We start from the raw sequence: 20429 nt of genomic DNA on the forward strand, positions 1-20429 counted from the left end.
GGTACCTTTTTTTTTAATCCAAAACAGCCTTTTAGAGATACAGTTCACATACCATAAAATTCTCTTCGGAAGTGTCCAGCTTAGTGGTTTTTGGTCTAGTCGTATGACCCCGCCATGTCCTTAAGGCCAGCATGTCTCACCAACCCAGGGACCCCGCGGCTATGAGCTAGCCCCCTCCCCTCCGCCCTGTCTCTGGGGCTGCCCGTTCCGTTTCACGTAGGAGGCACCTCACGGTATCTGTCTCCTGCGTGGCCTCTCTCAGCGTGGTGTCGCCAGGGTCCCTCTGTGTTGTCATCCGCATCGGAGCTTCATTCCTCTTCACGGAAGAGCGATAGTCGTTGCGCAGACGGACCACGGTTTGTTTGTCCAGCCATCGGCTGACCGGCCTCCGGGCTCTTTCCACTTATGGGGCTTCGAGGGGCTGCTGGGGGCCCGCGTGGGCGGGTTTCGTTGAGGCGCCAGGTGCTCTCTGTCCACGTCCCCCCGGCCGTGCCAGCGGACCTCAGCCCCGTAAGCGGCCCGTCCGGGGAAGCTGGCGGAGCTGGCGGGCACAGGGGCCTGCCGCATCGCAGATGCTCGCCAGCGAGGGCACCGTCACGTCAGCAGCGCCCTGTTCCATGGCCCGCCCCTGCGGTCCCCGGAGATCATGCGTGATCCACCCGATAGCCCTGCCCGTGTCTGGACACGGCTGGCCCCTCCCAGCCGAGCTTCCTGCCCCTTCTGGCGCTCTGCGCTGGGCACTGCGGCTCCTGCGCTCCCTCCCGCAGGCTCCCTCGTTGAGTCTAGCTGGACGGGGCCAGGGCTCCCTGCCTGTGCCCAGCTCGGCCCCCTGCCGGCTCAGTGGCTCTCGCGTGCCTGCCGGTGTGGGTTTTGCCAACTGGTAAAGAACCCCCCAGGCTTTTTTTCCGTAACTGCTGTTAAGTCTGACCTTCCTCAGTCTCTGCTTCTGTTACCTTCTAAAAATTCTCAAGCGTTGCTCAGGCACCAGGCACTGCTCTTGAATTTCCTCTCCAGGCTGGCCTCTTGCTCCGGCCCCCGCGAGCTTTTGCATTTGAATCCGGTGTCGGTTCTTTGTTGCATGGGTGAGGCCTGAGGCTCTGTCCTCAGGGAACCTGGCCAGCATTCTCCACGTCCTCGGGTCCACGAGGCAGAGGTTGGACCAGGCAAGAGCCCTGGGCTTCACCCAGCCCCTGCTGCCCACCTGTGCCCCAGGCCTTGCAGCTTAGAATCACGCGGGTTCAAGAAGGCAGGCAGACAAGAACACCGTGTTTCAGGAACAGGCAGCCTCCCTTTCCTGTCTTGGAACACGGTCGCCTAAAGTGTGACATCATCATCTCCCCGCCCCGGCTCCAGCTTGCCTTCCCCCTGCTGACGTGGTTTGGGCCACTGTTTCATTCCCTGCCGCTCATGGTTCTCCCCTTCCAGTTTTTGTATCTTTTTCCCGTCCTCTCACACCTGTACGGCACTTAGCTCGCTGGGCACGTGTCCCGCCGTAGCTAAGAGAAGCCAGGTGAGGGTCTCCTGCCAGGGCTCTAGGAGCCACCTCAGGAAGGAAGCCAGCCTGCTCTTGGGTTCCCCTCGGTGCAGAGCACCCCGAGTTCAGGCATTCTCGGGCATCTGGGAAGGTCATTCGTGAGGCCCCTGGGACTGAGGGACAGCCTTGAGATTGTTCTACATTTTTGTTTTGTTTTTTTTAAGATTTATTATTTATTTATTTCCCCCAACTCCCCCGTTGTCTGTTCTCTGTGTCCATTCACTGTGTCTTCTTCTGTGTCCGCTTCTATTCTTGCCAGCGGCACAGGAATGTGTGTCCCTTTTTGTTGCGTCATCTTGTTGTGTCAGCTCTCCATGTGTGCAGCGCCATTCCTGGGCAGACTGCACTTTCTTTCATGCTGGGCGGCTCTCCTTATGGGGTGCACTCCTTGCATGTGTGGCTCCCCTATGCGGGGACATCCCTGCGTGGCACGGCACTCCCTGCGCGCATCAGCACTGCGCATGGGCCAGCTCCACACGGGTCAAGGAGGCCCGGGGTTTGAACCCTGGACCTCCCATGTGGTAGGCGGATGCCCTAACCACTGGGCCAATGCCGCTTCCCGTGTTCTACGTTTTTTTGTACCCGTGTGTATTCCCGGTGTCCAGCTCATGCCTGGCAAAGTCAGGCCTGCAGTGAATATTTATTGATCCAGTCAGAGATGATAAGAGATTCACATGGATTTAAGACACAATCTCATCCTTGCTAGACAAGGATCAGAGAATCACAAGCAGGTCGTGGAGGATTGTTTCACCAGAAAACAGGCAGGTATATATTTTTTAAAGAGCAAGAATGATGACGTCGAGGGTTGGTGACAGCACATGGCACCGGGAAGTGCGACCTGTAACTGTGATGTGAATTGATCTGATTTGGGGGCAGTTAGGCAATGGGTCAGAAGTCTTTACACGCATGCTCTTTTTGACCTACTGATTCTGCTTTGGTGATTTTACACAGAGGAAATGATTCAGAGACGTTTCCAAAGATCTATGCCCAAACATATCCCTGCAGAGGTGGCTGAGAGCAGTAGAGTTCTGGTTAAATAAATACGTTCCTTTGTGATCATTAAAACAATAAGCCGGTTTCAAAATAGGATTGGTAGCACAAACCATGTACCGATTTGATTTTAAAAAGTACATGAATGAAAAATGTTTGTAGTATAGAACATTCTAGAAGATCATCTCTGGGTGGTGGGATTAATATTTAATTTCTTCTTTGGTTTTCTCTGTTTACCATAGTGTATTTTTATTATCTTTGTAACCAGAAGAGACAAGTGTGTGTGTATATATATAGATCTATACACACACACACACGTAGCTACGGAGACACTGGTATTTGAAAGGGGAGGTTTGAGACACACGCCAGTCGTTCACTTCCAGATTCTCAGGTGGCTGAAGCGCTTGGTGTCACCATGTTTCTTCCTTTGTGGCTTGCATTATCCTGAGTATACTATGCCTTCAGCTTGTTTGCAGAATGATGCATTAAGAAGTTAGAGATCCTTATGTCCATTGTAAAATTGCTGTTCAAGACAGTATCCATTATGCGTGGATTCTAATCTAAACCCAAACAGAATTCCTTTTGACTCTCTTTGTAACTACTCTCGTTATATAACAACAGCTGTATAACTCATCACTTTCTCTTTCCATATTGGCCTCTAGAAATTTTAGAAAGAAGTTTTATGTTCAACATCCTGTATAAGTTTCTAGTATAATTCTCTATTTCTACTTTTACTATTTTGCTTCTTAAAAATTTTTTTCAAAATTGCTTCTATTTAACCCAACTTTGTTTTTTTACATTTTTAAAAAAACTTATTGAAGTGTATCACACATACATAAACATACATAAACAGTAAGTGTGTAGTAATAGTTCTGAACTTAAAAAACAAACATACAATATCATACAGGGCTCTCATACTGCACCCTACCACCAATACCTCGCATTGTTGTGAAACATTTTAAACGAATGGTTAAAGAGCATCCTCAAAATATTACTGCTAACCAAAGGATCTTATATTTGGTGTATTTTCCCCCCAACCCACCCTATTATTATTATTATTATTATCCTGTCATTTATACATGAACATACATAAACACTAAGTGTATAGTAAAAGTTGTGAACTTACAAAGCAAACATGCCTAACATTGTACGGGGGTCCCTTGAATCAACCCACTACCTTGCATTGTTGTGAGACATTTGTTACAAGTATTGAAAGAATATCGTAGAAATCTTACTACTAACTACTTATCTTCCATTTGGTATATTTTTTCCCCAACCTACCCTATTATTTTTAAAATATATTTTTATGACAAAAGTTGTAAACTTACAGTCATGCACATTTGCAGGATTCTTGAACAACACCCCTCCATCAACACACCACACCTGGTTGCTTTGTTACAGATGAGATAATATCATCAGACTATTACCATGTCCATAGAACATTGCATTATTACTGTTAACCTCAGTCTGTAGGTCACTCCAGTTGTATTTTTCGCATGCTTCTCCACATTCTCACCATTCTGCAGTAGTGATATATATCAGCTCTAGCTCACAAAGGACACTCTTGTATCTGTACCATCAACCACAATTCTCATTCACCTCTGGGTTCACTTTGTTGTTCAGTCCCTAGATTATTCTCTAACTTTCTATCAGTTTGCATTTACATTGACTACCCTTTTACCTAGACTATCCTTTTCAGCTATATTCTGATTTATAAGCCAGCTTTTACTCACTATAATGTGTTACTATCAACTCTATACATTTCCCTGCTTTTACAATAAAGGTAATTAAACCTTGTACATACATTAAACATCAGTTGACCATCTCATGGAATTTTTATTGGGATTGCATTGAATCTGTTTATCAATTTGAGTAGAATTTGGCATCTTAATATTATTTAGTCTTCTAATCCATGAGTGTGGAATGTTCTTCCAATTTTTTAGGCCTTTTTAAATTTCTTTTAATGATGAGCTATAGTTTTTTGAATACAAGTGCTTTACATTGTTGGTTAAGTTTATTATTAAATATTTGATTCTTTCAGTCGCTATTGTAAGTGGAATTTTTGTTCCTGATTTCCTCCTCAGATTGTACATTACTAATGTCTTTTAAAGTCTCTTTCATCTAATAAACGTATAGGTGCTCTGGCTTTTTTTTTTTTTTTTCTTTCCTGAATGTGTGGAATATCTTTTTCCAGCCTTTCACTTTCAATCTTTTGGAATACTTGGGTCTAAGGTGAGTCTCTTGCAGACAGCAGATAGGTGGCTCATATTTTCTTATCCATTATTGCAGTCTATATCTTTTGATTGGGGAGTTTAATCCATTAATATTCAGTGTTGTTATTGTAAGGGCAGTTATTTCACCCATTTTTGACTTTTGGGTTTTATCTTTCTATTTTATTGTCACCACTCTTTTGAGACTTTGTTACTTCGCTGATATAATCTTCCTTTCTAGACTCTCTTCCAAGCCTCTCTCCTGTCTTTTCTTTTCAGACTGTAGCACAGCCTTTAGTATTTCCTGCAAAGCTTGTCTCTTGGTTACAAACTTTCTCAGTTTCTTTTTATCTGTGAATATTCTAAACTCCCCCTCATTTTTGAAAGACAGTCTTGCCGGATGTAAGATTCTCGGCTGGAAGATTTTCTCTTGGAGTAACTTAAGTATATCAGACCACTGTCATCTTGCCTTGATAGTTTCTGATGAAAAATCAGCACTTAATCTTATTGGGTATCCCTTATATGTTATACATTGCTTTTTTCTTGCTGCTCTCAGAATTCTCTCTGTCTTGGCATTTGACATTCTGATGGGTGTGTGTCTCAGAGTTGGTCTATTCGGCTGTATTTGGATGGGAGCACATTGTGCTTCTTGGACATGGATATCTGTGTCCTTCATAGCGTTGGGAAATTTTCTACAAATATCCCTTCTGCCCCCTTTCCCTTCTCTTCTCCTTCTGGGACACCCATGACATGTATGTTTGCACATCTCTTGCTGTCGTTTAGTTCCCTGAGACCTTGTTCAATTCTTCCCATTCTTTTCTTCATCAGTTCTTTTGTATGTTTGCTTTAGAGGCCATTTCTTCAAGCTCACCAATCCTTTCTTCTGCCTCCTCAAATCTGCTATTATATGATTCCAGTGTTTTTTTAAAATTTCATTTATTGCACCTTTCATTCCCCTAAGATCTATTTTTCTATGTATGCTTTCAAATTCTTCTTTGTGCTCATCCAATGTCTTCTTTTTATTTATTTCTCTCCCCTTCCCCCCACAGTTATCTGCTCTGTGTGCATTCGCTGTGTGTTCTTTTGTGTCTGCTTGCATTCTGATCAGGCGGCACGGGAATCTGTGTTTTCTTTTTGTTGCTTCATCTTGTTGTGTCAGCTCTCTGTGTGTGTGGCGCCATTCCTGGGCAGGCTGCACTTTCTTTCCTGCTGGGCGGCTCTCCTTACGGGGCGCATTCCTTGCGCGTGGGGCTCCCCTACGCGGGGACACCCCTGTGTGGCACGGCACTCAATGTGCGCGGTACCGCTGCTTGTGGGCCAGCTCACCACATGGGTCAGGAGGCCCTGGGGATTGAACCCTGGACCCTCCGTAGGGTAGACGGATGCTCTGTCAGTTGAACCATGTCCACTTCCCTTGTTGGTGTTTGAGCAGTTTATTTCTTTTTGTTGCTGAGTGGTATTCCATTGTGTGGATGTTCACGTGTTGAGGGGCATTTGAACTGTTTCCAGTTTGCGGCTGTTGCGTATAAAGCTGCTGTGAACAGGTGTGTACAAGTCTTTGTGTGGACACATGCATTCACTTCTCTTGGGTAAATACCTGTGAGCAGAATGGTCAGTCGGTAGGAGGATGTTCAACTTCTTAAGAAACAGACCAGCTGTTTTCCATCGTGTGTATATCATTTTGCTTTTCCACCCACAGTGCTGGAGAGGTCCAGTAACTTCACATCCTCGTCAGTCCTTTCACGGCCAGGTGTAATCTTGACCGTTCTCAGACGTGCAGTGGTATCACAACTGTTCTGCATGCCCCTGATGACTGGTGATAGTGCACATCCTCTCACGTGCTTATCTGCCATGTGTGTATATTCATTTGTTCAGTAACTATTCAGATATTTCCTCTGTCTGCTTATTGGGTTGTTATTTCTTACTATTGAGTTTCGAGAGTTCTTTATATATTTGGGTACAAGTCCTGTATCAGATAGGCAATCTGCAAATATTTTTTCCAGGCCTATAGCTTGTATTTTCATTTTCATTCTCTTAATAGCTTGTCTTTCAAACAACAAAAATTCTTAATTTTGGTAAAGTCCAGTTTTAAATTATTTCTTTTATGGATTGCACTTTTGTTATCTTTATGAACTCTTATCTTACCCAAGAGCACAAAGATTTTCTTCTGTATCTCCCTCTGAAAGTTTCATAGTTTAAAGTTTTACATTCCTGCCTATCCACTTTGATTTAATTTTTGTATATGATACAAGGTATAATCAGAGCTCACTTTCTTCCATACAGATATCCCATCAATCCAGCACCATTTATTGAAAAGATTATCCTTTCTTTGAATCTCTTTGCACCTTTGTCAATATCAGTTGAGCATATATGTAATCTTTTTAATGGATTCTCTGGTTCCATTGATCTCCTTGTCTTGATGCCAATACCACACTGTTTTGATAATTGTAGTTCTACATAACATCTCAAAATCAGGTAGTCTCAGGAAGTGGATGATTTGACTCAATGGATAGAGTATCTGCCTACCACATGGGAGGTCCAGGGTTCAAACCCCGGGCCTCCCTGACCGGTGGTGAGCTGGCCCATGGGCAGTGCTGATGTGTGCAAGGAGTCCCATGCCACGCAGGGGTGTCCCCCGTGTAGGGGAGCCCCATGCACGAGGAGTGCACCCTGTAAGGAGAGCTGCCCCGTATGAAAAAAGTGCAGCCTGCCCATGAGTGGGGCTGCACACATGGAGAGCTGACAGAGCAAGATGATGCAACAAAAAGAGACACATTCCCAGTGCCACTGACAAGAATACAAGTGGACACAGAAGAACACGCAGGGAATGGACAAAGAGAGCAGACAACTGGGGGCGGGGGGAGAAATAAAATAAAATCTTAAAAAAAAAAAATCAGGTAGTCAAAGTCCTCCGACTTTTTTTTCAAAGTTGTTTTGGCTATTTTAGATCCCTTTCTTTTCCATATTAATTTTAGAATCAGCTTGTCATATTTACCAAAAAAGCCTGCTAGATTGTGTTGAGGTAGTTCTGAGTCTATAGATGAATGTGGAGAAAAATAGTAACTTCCCAGTGTCGAGGCTTCTGATCCTCGTACACAGTATTTCTCTTGGTTTATATAGGCCTTGAATTTTTTTCAGCAGTGTTTATTTGGTTTTCAGTGTGCAGGACTCACCTATAGATTTAGCCTGAGATATTTCATATTATTTGATGCTATTGTAAATGATATTTATTACAATTTCAGTTTCAATTGTTTTTTTCTGGTGTGTAGATTAGTGTCTGTTGATTTTTGTGTCCTATAACTTTGCTAAAAGTACTTCTTGGTTCTTGTAGCTCTTTTGTAGATTCCTTAGGATTTTCTTCAGACTATATTGTCTGTGAATAAAGGTAATTTTCTTTCTTTCTAAGCAACGTGCCTTGTATTTGTTTTTTCTTGACTTTTTGCACTAAGAACTCCAGCACAGCGGAGAATAGAAGCAGTGGGAACAGACAACCTTGACTTGTTTCTGAACTCAAGAGGGAAAGAAAGCATTGGCCCTTTCACCAGCATACACGCTGTTAGCTGTAGGCTTTTTGCCAATGTCCCCATCAGAGAGAAGAAATCTTTAGTTCCTAGTCTGAAAGTTTTTAAAATCAGGAATGGATGTTGGGTTTTGCCAAATGCTTTTTCTGAGTCTATTCAGATGATTGTGTTATTTCTTTTTTATCTTATTGATAGGGTGAATTACATCGTTTTTTGTTTTGTTTTTTTTTTTACTGTTAAATCAACCTTGGGATAAACTCCACTTGATCATGCTTTATTATCCTATTTATATTTTATTGGGCTTAATTGGGTACAATTTTGTTAATTTTTGCACCTGTGTTCTTAGGAGATGCTGGTTTATAGTTTTCTTTTTTTTGAAACTTCCTCGTCTGGTTTTGATAGCAAGGTAATGCTCATCTCATAGAATGAGTTGGGAAATATCCCTTCACCAGTAAAACCATCTGGGTCTGAAATTTTCTTTGTTGAAAAGTTTTTACCTTCAAATTGAATTTCTCTAATAGACATTCAGCTATTCAGGTTAGCTTGCTCTTGTTGAGTGAGCTTTGCTACTTTGTATATTTCAAAGAATTTGCCTATTTTGTCACATTTGTCACATGCGTTGGTGTAAAGCTTTTTGTCATGTTCTCTTATTATCCTTTTAACATCTATAGTAATGTTACCCCTCTTGTTCATAATTGATCATTTGTATCTTCTCTTTTATCTCTGATAAATTTGGTTAGAGTTTTATCAATTTCATTTATCCTCTCAAACAATGGTTTGGTTTCATTGATAGTGCTTATTGCTTGTTCTGGTTCTATTTCATTGATTTTTACTCTGATCTTCTTTCTTTTTTTCTGTTTACTTTAGGTTTCAGTTCTTTGTTTTCTAGTTTCTTATAGTAGAAGCTAAATGTCATTGATTTCAGGCCTTTCACCTTTTCTAATAAAGATATTCAGTGCTATAGACTTCCTGCTAATTACTGCATTAGCTGCACCCACACATTTTTATAGTCTGTGTTTTTGTTTGCATTCAGTTTGTAATTTCCCTTTTGTTTTTTGTTTTTTTTTTAGCATGGGTTATTTAGAAGTGTATTTAGTTTCCATATAGTCGAGTATTTTCCTGATATCTTCCTATTCATTTCTGTTTAATTAAGTGGTTGACAGAGAACACAATCTGTATTATTTAAATCCTTTTACATTTATTGAAACTAGTTTTATGGCCCTGAATATGATCTCTTGGTAAATGCTCCGTACTGTACGCGAAAGAAATACATATTCACTATTGTTGAGTGGAATGTTTGTCTTCTGTATCCTTACATGTCTTCTGTCTACATGTTCCATCAATTATTAAGAAGGGATGGTGGAATCTCTGACTAATGTGGATTTTCTGTTTAAAGGTCTATCAGTATATTTTGATACTCTGTTACTAGGTACAAAGTATTTAGGATTGTTAGGTCCTCTTCATAAATGAACACTTTTATCAGTATAAATGACCTTCCTGGTCTCTGGTGATAATTTTTGCTCTGTAATATACTTTGCTAATATATGGTTTTAGCATGATAGATCTTCTTTCAATCCTTTTAATTTAGCCTGTTCGTGTCTTGGGGTGTGAAGTAGGCTTGTTGTAGGTAGCACGGGTTTGGATTTTGCTTTCCGTCCAGGCTGCTACTCTCTGCCTTTTAATTGGGACGTTTAGGCCACTTGATGTGATTAGTTATGTGACATCTTGCTGTTTTCTGTGTGTGCTGTTTTTTGTTCCCTTTTTCTGCTTTGCGTGTTTTTTTCTGATTCCATTTTATGTCCTTTGTTGACTTATTAGCTACAATTATTTGTTGTGTTATTTTAATTGTTGCCTCGGGGTTTATAATCAACCTATAATTAACTTCTCTGTACTTTCAAATGATATACTTTTTCATTTATAACTAAGAACCGTACAAGAATATATTTTCACATTTTCCTTCTGGCCTTTGTACTCTTTTCTCATACATTGTACTTTTATGTATGTTATAAACTCTAAAATGTGTTACTGCTTTTGATCTAATAGTCAACTTTTTAAGAAGATATTTAAATAATAAAAAAGTTGTTTTATTCTTACATACTAATCGTTTTGTAGGCTTCCTTCGTGTCGATATAGATACAGCTTGCCATCTAATACAATTATTCTTCTGCCTAAATGGCTTTCTTTGCGTTTCTGATACTGCATACTAGTTGTGATGAATCCTTTTAGCTTTTGTATGCCTTGAAAAATATTTACTGTCGATTGTGCTATAACATGACGTATTCCTAAAAATCACCATGCTGTATAAAATCATACCCTAAAAGCCATAGGGTTTATGGGGAAAACGAGTGGCACAGTGCTAAAAAACTTAGGTGGCACACAGCAGTGGCTAGGAATGCAGTTAAAACAGCGCAGTTCTATAAAGCTTAGGTGGTGAAGAAATACATCGACACAACAGTCAACATGGCACTTTACCCTGAAGGAGATCTGAAGTTTGGCTGCAGAAGTGACTGTCAGAAATAAGTTATTGTGAAGTAGTAGAAGGAGGGTTGCCTGAAAGTGGCCAGAAAGTTGTGACACCATTTGTGGCTGGTGAAACTCACAGCTCCCACGGTGAGCTGAGGTAGGCAGCCGAGGTACACACACATGTATTCCTGTGTGGCGTGATTAGCTGGGTACAGTTTTCTGTGATTAAGTAGTATTTCCCGTGGAGGAAATAGCACAGAAACAGACTTGAAATTTCCATTATGCTCAAGTTGTTCCCTAATATATCAATCGAATTGGGAAAAATTCCCATTTTCAAGAAAAATGCTAAAACACTTAAAACAAGTGTTTTAAGTTGGTTTTTCAAAGGTTTTTTTACTGGGTGGAAAATTCTACATCAACTTTTTTTTTCCTACCGTACTTTGAAAACATTGATCCCTGGATTTGTGGGTTATAGTTTTCATCAAATTTGGAAAATTTGGGGCTATTCCTTTAAATATTTTTGTCCTCCTGCCCACCTCCTAGCACACGTTCGGCCCCTTGAGGCTTTTCCTCAGCGTACTGCTGCGTTCTCCGCGCACTGAGTCTTTTTTCTCTGTTTAATTTCAGGGTTTTTGTTGCTGTGCCATCACGTTCACTGACCTCTGGTGTCCCGTACGCTGTCGGTCATCTTCCACTTCTCTGCTAAACACGTCGAGTCTTTCATCTTCTTGATGTTCCTATCCACTAATTATGTCATCTGTGTCATTTCTGGATCCAATCTGGTTAATTTCTCTCTGCATTACGGTCCGTATTTTCTTGGCGTGTATATTAGTCAGCCAAAGGGGTGCTGATGCAAAATACCAGAAATTGGTTGATTTTTAGACAGGTGTTTATTTGGGGTAGGAACTTACAGATACCAGGCCATAAAGCATAAGTTCCTTCCCTCACCAAAGTCTATTTGGAGCAAGATGGCTGCCGACGTCTGCCAGGGTTCAGGCTTCCTGGGTTCCTACGTTCCTGGGGCTTGCTTTTCTCTGGGTTCAGGGTTCCTTCCTTCCTGGGGCTGGCTTCTCTTTCCTCTGTGAGCTGACTTCCCAGGGCTCCAGCTTAAGGCTTCAGCATCAAACTCCAACATCAAAACTCCAACCCTTAACTGTGTCCTTTGCCTTTTATCTGTGAGTCCCCACCCACCAAGGGGCAGGACTCAATGCCCTAATCATAACTCCATCACGCCCAGGTACAGATCAGATTACAAGCATAATCCGGTATTTCTTTTTGGAATTGAATTATGTCACACTGCTACAGTGTGTTCGTGGCTTTTTTGATGTCCGGTATTGTAGAATCAGGCCCCCTGACCGCTGGCTGTGTTTGTTTTCTTCCCAGGAGCCTTGAGCTCTCTTCTGGCATGCTGTCAAGTTCCTTGGAAACAGTGTGATCTTCTCAGACCTTGGTTGGACCAAAGCAGCATTTTATGCGTCAAGGGCTCCTTTTTTCCTGCCGCTGAGGCAGGACCTCCCGGCACAGCAGCTGCTGCCCTTTGGCCCTGGGGCTTGCCCTCGGCTTGGGGGCAGGCGTTCCTGCTGGCCTTGGCGAGCACCGGGCTTGTTCCCTCCAGCCCCAAGGGCAGCCGAGAGCCTCCGGAAGGTCACGGGAGGGACGCCCCTTGGCCACGTTCGGAGCTTCCTCTCTGCACAGCTCTCCCTGCGCGTCTCCCCAGACTCCCAGACAAGTGTCCACGACTCAGGGAGACCCCTGGCTCCGCTGGGACCCCCCTCCTGGCTTATGGGCCATGAGGGGCTCCCCTCATTCACTTCTGTAATCAGAGACTAGCAGCCCTCAGCCTCATGCCCAGTGTCTTGAAAACGGTTTCCTTCATTTTGTTTGGCTTTTATTTTTATTATTTTTTAAAGATTTTTTATTTATTTCTCTCCTTTCCCCCACCCCCCCAGGTGTCTGCTCTCTGTGTCCATTTGCTGTGTGTTCTGTGTCCGCCTGTATCCTTGTCAGCGGCACCTGGAATCTGTGTCTCTTTTTGTGGCATCATCTTGGCTGCGTCAGCTCTCCGTGTGTGCGGCGCCGCTCCTGGGCAGGCTGCACTTTTGTTACACAGGGCGGCTCTCCTTGCAGGGTGCACTCCTTGCGCGTGGGGCTCCCCTACACAGGGACACCCCTGTGTGGCACGACACTCCTTGAGTGCATCAGCACTGCACGTGGACCAGTTCCACACGGGTCAGGACGCCCGGGGTTTGAACCTTGGACCTCCCGTGTGGTAGGCAGACGCCCTAACCACTGGGCCAAATCCGTTTCCCACCCTTGTCTCTCTTCTGATGCGTCATCATCTTGCTGTATTATTCACTTGTGCGGGCACTGGCTCACCACGCAGGCATGCTTTCTTTTCTTCTTTTTCACCAGGAGGCCCCAGGGATCGAACCCGGGTCCTCCCATATGGTAGGCGGGAGCTCCATCACTTGAGCCACATTCACTTCCCTCTGTGTCATTTTTTATAAGTTGTTTCTTTAGTGGAAAACATGGCTCTTTCTAATGAAGAGATCGGCAGATCGATTTCTGATATGAGATGTAAAAGTTGAGTGTTCTTATTATGATTATGGAATAATTTGTCTTCCCAGATTCATGATGAGCATACACCATTAAAACTATTCCAACTCTTGGTAATTAAGATGTTTTACATTGGAGTCTTTGATATATAAAGTGCACTTATATGTACGTGTAAAACGTTTGGAAGCTGTAGGAAAGCATAAGGAAGAAAAATGTTTCTAATTACATTCTCGCATTGAGAGCTGGAACTGTTACTAATACTCTGGCGTTTCCTCCTCGGCACGTCTTTTCCCGCCTCCGTCCCGCTTTCCCTCCCCTCCAGTGGAAGACGTACGACCCCGCGTTCTCCCAGCTGCAGATCTGGTTCCGGTTTGTCTTCGTCGTGCTCACCTTCATTGTCACGGCAAGTACCGGGTGCCGACGAGGGCGCCCGCGTCGAGCAAGCGCGGTGATGAGCGCGCGCCGTGTGCCGGGTCTGCGCGCGCTTTTCAAGGCCCGCCCTCGGGGGCCGGCTTCTCGGGCCTGCTGGGGCCTCGGACAAGGCTGTCCCCGCACGCGGCCGCCCAGCTCCAGCCGGGAAGCCCATCGCCGTCGCCCGGCCACCGAACGCCCGTCCCGGGCCCGTGGAAGGACTTGCGTGCTGGTGGCCGCCACCCTTGCTCCTCCGAGGCCCGCGCAGCACGCTCTCGGGTGCGGCGTCTGGAGACGTGCAGCCGACCCGCCCCTGGGCTTGGGCAGGGAGGCGGCCGCGGCATGGGTCCCGTTTGGGATCCGAGGTTTGCGTCCCCAGCGCCCCGTACCGGGGGGGCCTTCCCGTAGTGACCTCAGAGAGCCCCCCGGAGCCCTGGTCCGAGGGAAGAATTCAGGGCTGGGGGGGAGCATGGCGCGCGGCGCTCCCGGGGCCGTGGTGGCGCGTCCTTGGGCCCCTCTGCTGCCTGTGGGCGGCCTCTCCCCTCGCCACCGTGTGGCCCTTGGCAGAGGCCCCGTGCAGGTGGGCGGGCGGGGCGGTCTGTGGGCCGCAGGTGGGCGCTCAGGCCAGGGCCTCGGAAGCCCCAGGCCCCCCGAGGGAGCCCGGCCGGGAGCGGCGAGCCCCGCGCCGTCTGGATTCTGCGTCCCCCTCCTGGCCTCGGCTGCCGCCCACAGCCCTCCCGGCGGCGGGGCCCGGGGAAGCCCCCGTCGGCCTGTCCACCCGGCCTGCCTAGAGAATTGCCAGTGTACGTCCAGGCGCAGGACGAAGGCCGGCCTCCAGAGCACGAGGTTCCCTGAAGGCGCCTGTGGGCCCTGCCCATCGGGGCCCAGCGCACCCCAGGAAGGCGCTGGGAAGGGAGACCCGAGCCCGCTACCCCGGAGGGGCGGGGGGCGCGCGCCTGGCCGGCTGGCCGTGGCCCCCGTGCCCGCCCCCTGAAGCAGCGGCTCCCGAGGGCCTGCGGGGCCGCTCCTTTCCCACGGCACGCCCCCTGCCCTCGTGGGCACGGCCGGCGGCCCCCTATCCACCCTCGGGGAGCGTGGCGGTCAGCCCGGCGGCGGTGCGGCTCGGCGGGTCCCGGCCCGGCGCTGGGTGGTCGCCGGCTGGGGCCCGCGCGCCGAGGGGCCCACGCCGGCGGTGACGAGGCGGTCTCTTGCAGTGCCTCTTCGCACACTCCCTGCGCAAGTTCTCCATGCGGGACTGGGGGATAGAGCAGAAGTGGACGTCGCTGCTCCTGCCCCTGCTGCTGCTCTACAACGGTGGGTGCCCCTTCACGTGGCGCTTCCCCCGACCCCCGGAGCCAGAAGGACGTAAGGCAGCCCGGCCCCAGAGCTCTCCCGCAGCGCCCGCTGGCTGGCCCGGCCGGCGCGTCTGCCCGTCCACGCTGCTGCACCCCGTGCGCCGTGTTTCCCCAGGACCCCACAGAGGCCTGGCATCTGGGACAGATACGAGGCCGTTTAAGCCTTGGACATGGTACAGCCACTGCTGTCCTGGAATCTGGCTGGAGGGGCCAAACCCAGCTGCGTTCCCCTCTGCCTGCGCCAAGAAGCGATCGCTTCCAGCGCCCAAGCCGCGGCCTCCCTACGCCTGCAGGGAGGCGCTGGCCCTGGCAGGGGTGGCTCGGCAGTGCCCGCCCAGCGGTCTGGTCTCGGCTCTTAGGCCCCCCTGCCTCTGGCGCTGAGCCAGGAGGAGCCTCCCAGGCTGGCCGGGCCACGCTGTGACGCCCGCCCCTTGCCTTGCAGACCCCTTCTTCCCGCTCTCCTTCCTGGTGAACAGCTGGTTCCCCGGCATGCTGGACGACCTCTTCCAGGCCGCCTTCCTGTGCGCCCTGCTCCTCTTCTGGCTCTGCGTGTACCACGGCGTCCGCGTCCAGGTGAGCGGCGCGGCCCCGCGTGCGGGCCTCAGGTAGGATTCAGGTGTTGGGGCGCATCGTGCCTGCACAGGTGCGTGAGCGGTGTGTCGTGTATGAACAGTGAGCGTCCAGCAGGAGCTGTGAACTTACAGAGCGGGCCTGCCCGTGCGCACAGGGCCACCCGCCACCTCCCTCCACCGCCCCCGGCGTCTGGGAGACGTTTGTCACCCACCAGCCATGTGCAGCCTCCAGACACTGCTGACAGGAGCCGCGTCCTACATTTGGAGCATTTTTCTTGTGGGACTTGATTTTTTTTTTAAGATTTATTTTTTATTTCTCTCTGCGCCCCCCCCCCCCGCCCCGTTGTCTGCTCTCTGTGTCCATTTGCTCATTTGCTGTGTGTTCTTCTGTGACCACTTCTATCCTTATCAGCGGCACTGGGAATCTGTTTCTTTTGGTTGCCTCATTTTGCTGTGTCAGCTCTCCATGTGGGCGGCACCATTCCTGGGCAGGCTGCACTTTCTGTTGCACTGGGCGGCTCTCCTTATGGGGTGCACTCCATGTGCATGGGGCTCTCCTTCACAGGGGACACCCCTGCATGGCAGGGCACTCCTTGCGTGCATCAGCACTGCGCATGGGCCAGCTCCACACGGGTCAAGGAGGCCCGGGGTTTGAACCGTGGACTTCCCATGTGGTAGGCGGATGCCCTAACCACTGGGCCAAGTCTACTTCCCATAAGACTTAATTCTAAAGATGAATTTATCCTTGAAGGTCCGTCTTCAGCCTCATGTTCAAGGGAAGAACGTGTTATATAGAAGTGACTTGATTTCTAATTTTATAATTTATGTAAATATATAGTTACCAGATTGATATGGAATGTTAGGGGGCAAGTTTTTTCCGGAATTACTAACTTGGTTTTCTGTATTTTTGTTTTGCTTTTTGCTTTTTAGGGAGAAAGAAAGTGTTTGACTTTCTACTTGCCTAAATTCTTTATCGTTGGGCTATTGTGGCTGGCATCTGTCACGCTGGGAATATGGCAAACGTAAGCACTTTCATTATGCGTGAAGCTCAGGCATGAGAAGTACCTGACACGGTGGACAGACGGGGAGTCTCGCCGCGCTCGGGAAGTCGTCTGGAAGGGCCTCTCGGCCAGCGCGCCAGGAGCTGCAGCGCAGGGCGCACGGGGATCCGCCTGTGCTCGGGTGCCGGGCAGAGGTCCACATGGGCCCCCGTCCAGGCTGCAGGGGAAGCCTCTTGGTTCAGGGTTTCTCCTTTCAAGAGCAGGGGCTGAGAGTGCGGCTCCACGGGGGTCCCAGCCGCCCCGGCCCCCTCGAGGGTCTTAGACAACCCCTCCACCCGCACCTGCAGACCTTCCGTCCTTGCCTCGCTCCTCGGCTCTTGCCCCAAGTCTTTTGCCAGATGACACCACAGCGGAGGCTGCAGGCAGCGACAGCCTGCGTCCCCGGAGTTTCCTCCCAGGGGCCTGGGGTCGTGCCAGGACGGCCCCGTCCCACCCTGTGTCATCCGCCTTGCGTCGGCCCCGCTCCCCCATCCTGTCAGCCGCCCATTTTCATTTTGAACATGGACTTCATGACGTCCGCACTCCTCTTCCTGCTTTCCTACTCCACCCTCATCTCTCTCATGGTGCCGGCAAAGGCCGGGGCCTCGGGCCGGCTCCTGAGAGGGGCAAGAGGTTTTTATGAGGTTTGTGGGTTTTTATAAGGAAAAATACAGTGTTTTCTCTGTGAGGGCAACCTCACAATACTGAGGACCGGGCACACAGCAGAGTGAGTCGTGTGTCTCCTTTTTAAGTGTGAAACATGAGATTTAGGCAGTCTTACAAATCAGGAGCTTTTTAAAAACCCTTTACTGTTGGTTAATAAGTAGTTTGCATTAAAAAGTAAAAAAAAAAAAAAAACCAGTGTAAAAAGCATAAAATAAAAGCAAAGCCGGTTACTAATCTTGTTTTTTAATTTGCTTCTTAGAGTTAATGAATTACATGATCCGATGTACCAGTATCGAGTTGACACGGGAAATTTTCAGGTAAGGATAACTGACGACACCTAAGGGTTTTTTAACGTACTGTTTTAAAAACTGCTGAATGTTACCACTTTCCGGGTACTGTGACATGAGCTTGCTTAAAGAGGCTATTTGGGAAGAACTAATGGGAAGTTCAGGGCGTGGGAGAGGTTTTTGGGAAAATGTGCTTGAGCAGTGTGGAAAAAATAGAGTTTCTAAAACTGCTGTCACTCCCACTTCTTGGTTTATGGTTAAAGCGTCAGAGCGCAGAAAGGGTGCCAAATTTTAGGAGAATTGTGGAACAATTGAAAAGACATTTTGCTCGAACAGGGCAGTTTGCAGTGGGTCAGTGGTGAGGGCAGGGCCGGCTTCGCGGGCCTGAGAGCGGTGCACGCGCCACCCTGGAATTCTGATGCCTTTTTTTCTGTTTTGAGGTACCAGGGGCAGAGTTTGAACCCGGGACCTCATACGTGGGAAGCTGGCGCTCAACCACTGAGCCATGTTGGCTCCCCTGAGTTGGTTTTTTTCTTTTTGCTTGTTTGTTTTTTTAGGAGTCACTGGGAACTGAGCCTAGGACCTCCTGTGTGGGAGGCGGGCGCTCAACCACTTAAGCCACACCCGCTCCTCTTGACACCCTTTGAGCAAGGGGTCCACACACAGGAGCCCACAAACCATGGCACGGGGCCTGGGCGTGGCTTTGTCTCGGACGCCCCCCTTGTCCCAGGCACCCCCCTCTCCTGGGCCCAGTGCTGCTCAGGCAGGCAGCCACAGCGACCCCGGGTGAGCAGGAAGGCATCACTCGAGCCCTGGCTTGGCGGCCTCCGGCTCTGCAGAGCTCCCTGTGATGCGGCGCGATGGGCGCCTTTGCTTAACTGGCATGGAGACTACATGTAAATGCATTTCCTTATGACTCCGTAGTACGTTTTACTTTTTTTGTTCCACTCTAAAGGTTTTTATTTTGAAATCATTTCAAACCTGCAGAACTGTCCGGTTCTTAACCGAAGTCCGACAGGGCGTGCCGGCAGCCCCTGCGCCCCGTGGTCCAGACGTCTGAGGCTGCGGGACGGTCTCGGGCCTCGCCGTGGTCCCTGTCCTCGGGGCGGGGCGTCCGCCTTGTCAGGGAGACCCCCAGCTCTCTGCCCGTGCCCGCCCCATGCCCATGGACTGCGGGCCCTGGGGAGGCGGGGGAGAGCGCTGAGGGCTCGGGCTCAGGGAGGAGGTGCTTTCTCTTGCGTTCCGTCCCTCTTCTCTGGGTTTTAGTAGCTTGCTCGTGCTTTAACCTGTGTTTTTGGGGAGCGAAGGGGTGCAGCTTGAGCTTGACCGAGGGTGGGCGCAGAGCGCTGTGGTCCAGAGGAGAGAAACGCTGCTCGGGTCATGCAGGAACGGTGGGAGCCGAGCTGCAGGGACGCGGCGAGAGGAGGGCGACCTGCCCGGAGGGGGCCCAGAGGAGGGGGACGCCAAGGGGGCGGGACGGGGCCGGCCGCTCCCCGCAGGGCGGTTCCAAGGTGGGCAGGCCCCCCCCCCGAGGCGCCCACTGGCCGGCGCCTGGGTTCAGGTGAGACGACGTGTGACGTGGAGTGGCACAGCCCTGGCCTGGGATGGCCCCCTGTTTTGACCCGAGGAGGCCGAGGGGCCCGGGGCCACTAGCCAGGAGAGGGGGAGCGGAGCCCAGGCCAGCCCCCGCAGGGCACTGCGAGGACTTGTCCCTGAGGCTGGGGGGCTGGCCTGGGGTGCCACCTCCCGGAAAGGACAGATGCGACCATGGTGTGGCCCTAAGGCCTCTGGGATGCCAGAAGTCACACCCAGTGGCCCTGCCAAGTGACGTCGCCCAGGTCCCCTGCCCCTAAGGGGAGCTGGGAGGGAGGGCAGTGGGGAGGGTCGTGGGTCAGGCCCGAGACCCCTGGGCCAGCCCGCCCAGCGCCCCGTCTCTCGGGGAGGACCCCTGGGTGCAGAGCAACTGAGGCTCTGAGGACCAGCCTGGCCGGACTGGCTCCCCGTCTCCGGAGCAGGGGGAGCCCCTGGAGGGACCAGCCATGGGCACTGGCATTCACGGGTGCCCACTGTGTACAGGCACCCGAGCCGGTGACAGCAGCAGCCGGGTCCTCCCAGACCCCGTCAGCAGGACGCCGCGTCCTCCTGGGGTGGCGGCCATGCTCGGAGCGGGCAAGAGGCCCAGCTGGGGGGCGGGAGGCCCAGCTGGGGGGGGCGGAAGGCCCAGCTGGGGGGCAGGAGGCCCAGCTGGGGGGGGCGGGAGTCCGAGCTGGGGGGGGCGGGAGGCCGAGGTGGGGGGCTGACACGCTGGCCAGGCGTGCTGGGCGTGGCCCGTCCCCTGCCGCCCGCCCTCGACGCCCTGCCGTCCTCCTCAGGGGATGAAGACGTTCTTCCTGGTGGTGGCGGCCGTCTACGTGCTGTACCTGCTCTTCCTGGTGGTGCGCGCCTGCTCCGAGCTGCGCCACATGCCTTACGTCGGTGAGCGCCCCGGCTTCCTGGGGGGGGGCCGCGCCCTCCCCGGCCACAGGCAGCCGAGCCTGGGCCTCGCTGAGGGCAAGCCCAGGGGGTCGTCCCGGGGGCCACAGCCGGCCGAGCAAGCCACCAGGGCCCTTCCAGGCTCGGCCGGCGCCACGGGGCGTCCAGGGCCAGCGGGGGCAGTGGGAGGCAGTGGGGCCAGGGGCGGGCAGCGGGGGCAGCAGGGGCCGGGGGGGCAGCGGGGGCAGCGCGGAGGCCGGAGCACCCGGGTTCCCGGCCTGGCCAGGGCGGGCGAGTCAGCGGTCCTGCGGGCGCGTCCCCTGGGCCCGGGCGGTGGACGCAGGTGTAAGGT

At 50.2% G+C, this 20429-nt stretch overlaps 1 protein-coding gene across 2 annotated transcripts in view; it reads left to right on the forward strand.

Annotated features, from left to right (window-relative positions):
• TMEM181 (transmembrane protein 181) overlaps positions 1-20429 on the forward strand; it is a 45159-nt gene that overhangs the window by 17634 nt on the left and 7096 nt on the right. For both annotated transcript variants that reach the window (XM_071212550.1, XM_071212551.1), the window contains exons 7-12: positions 13597-13677; positions 14900-14999; positions 15483-15613; positions 16543-16634; positions 17578-17635; positions 19978-20080. In XM_071212550.1, coding sequence (XP_071068651.1) covers positions 13597-13677; positions 14900-14999; positions 15483-15613; positions 16543-16634; positions 17578-17635; positions 19978-20080 — 565 coding nt within the window. The remainder of the gene's footprint in view (positions 1-13596; positions 13678-14899; positions 15000-15482; positions 15614-16542; positions 16635-17577; positions 17636-19977; positions 20081-20429) is intronic.

This window comes from Dasypus novemcinctus, chromosome 28 (genome assembly GCF_030445035.2).
Source record: "Dasypus novemcinctus isolate mDasNov1 chromosome 28, mDasNov1.1.hap2, whole genome shotgun sequence".
In the NCBI taxonomy this organism is placed as follows: domain Eukaryota; kingdom Metazoa; phylum Chordata; class Mammalia; order Cingulata; family Dasypodidae; genus Dasypus; species Dasypus novemcinctus.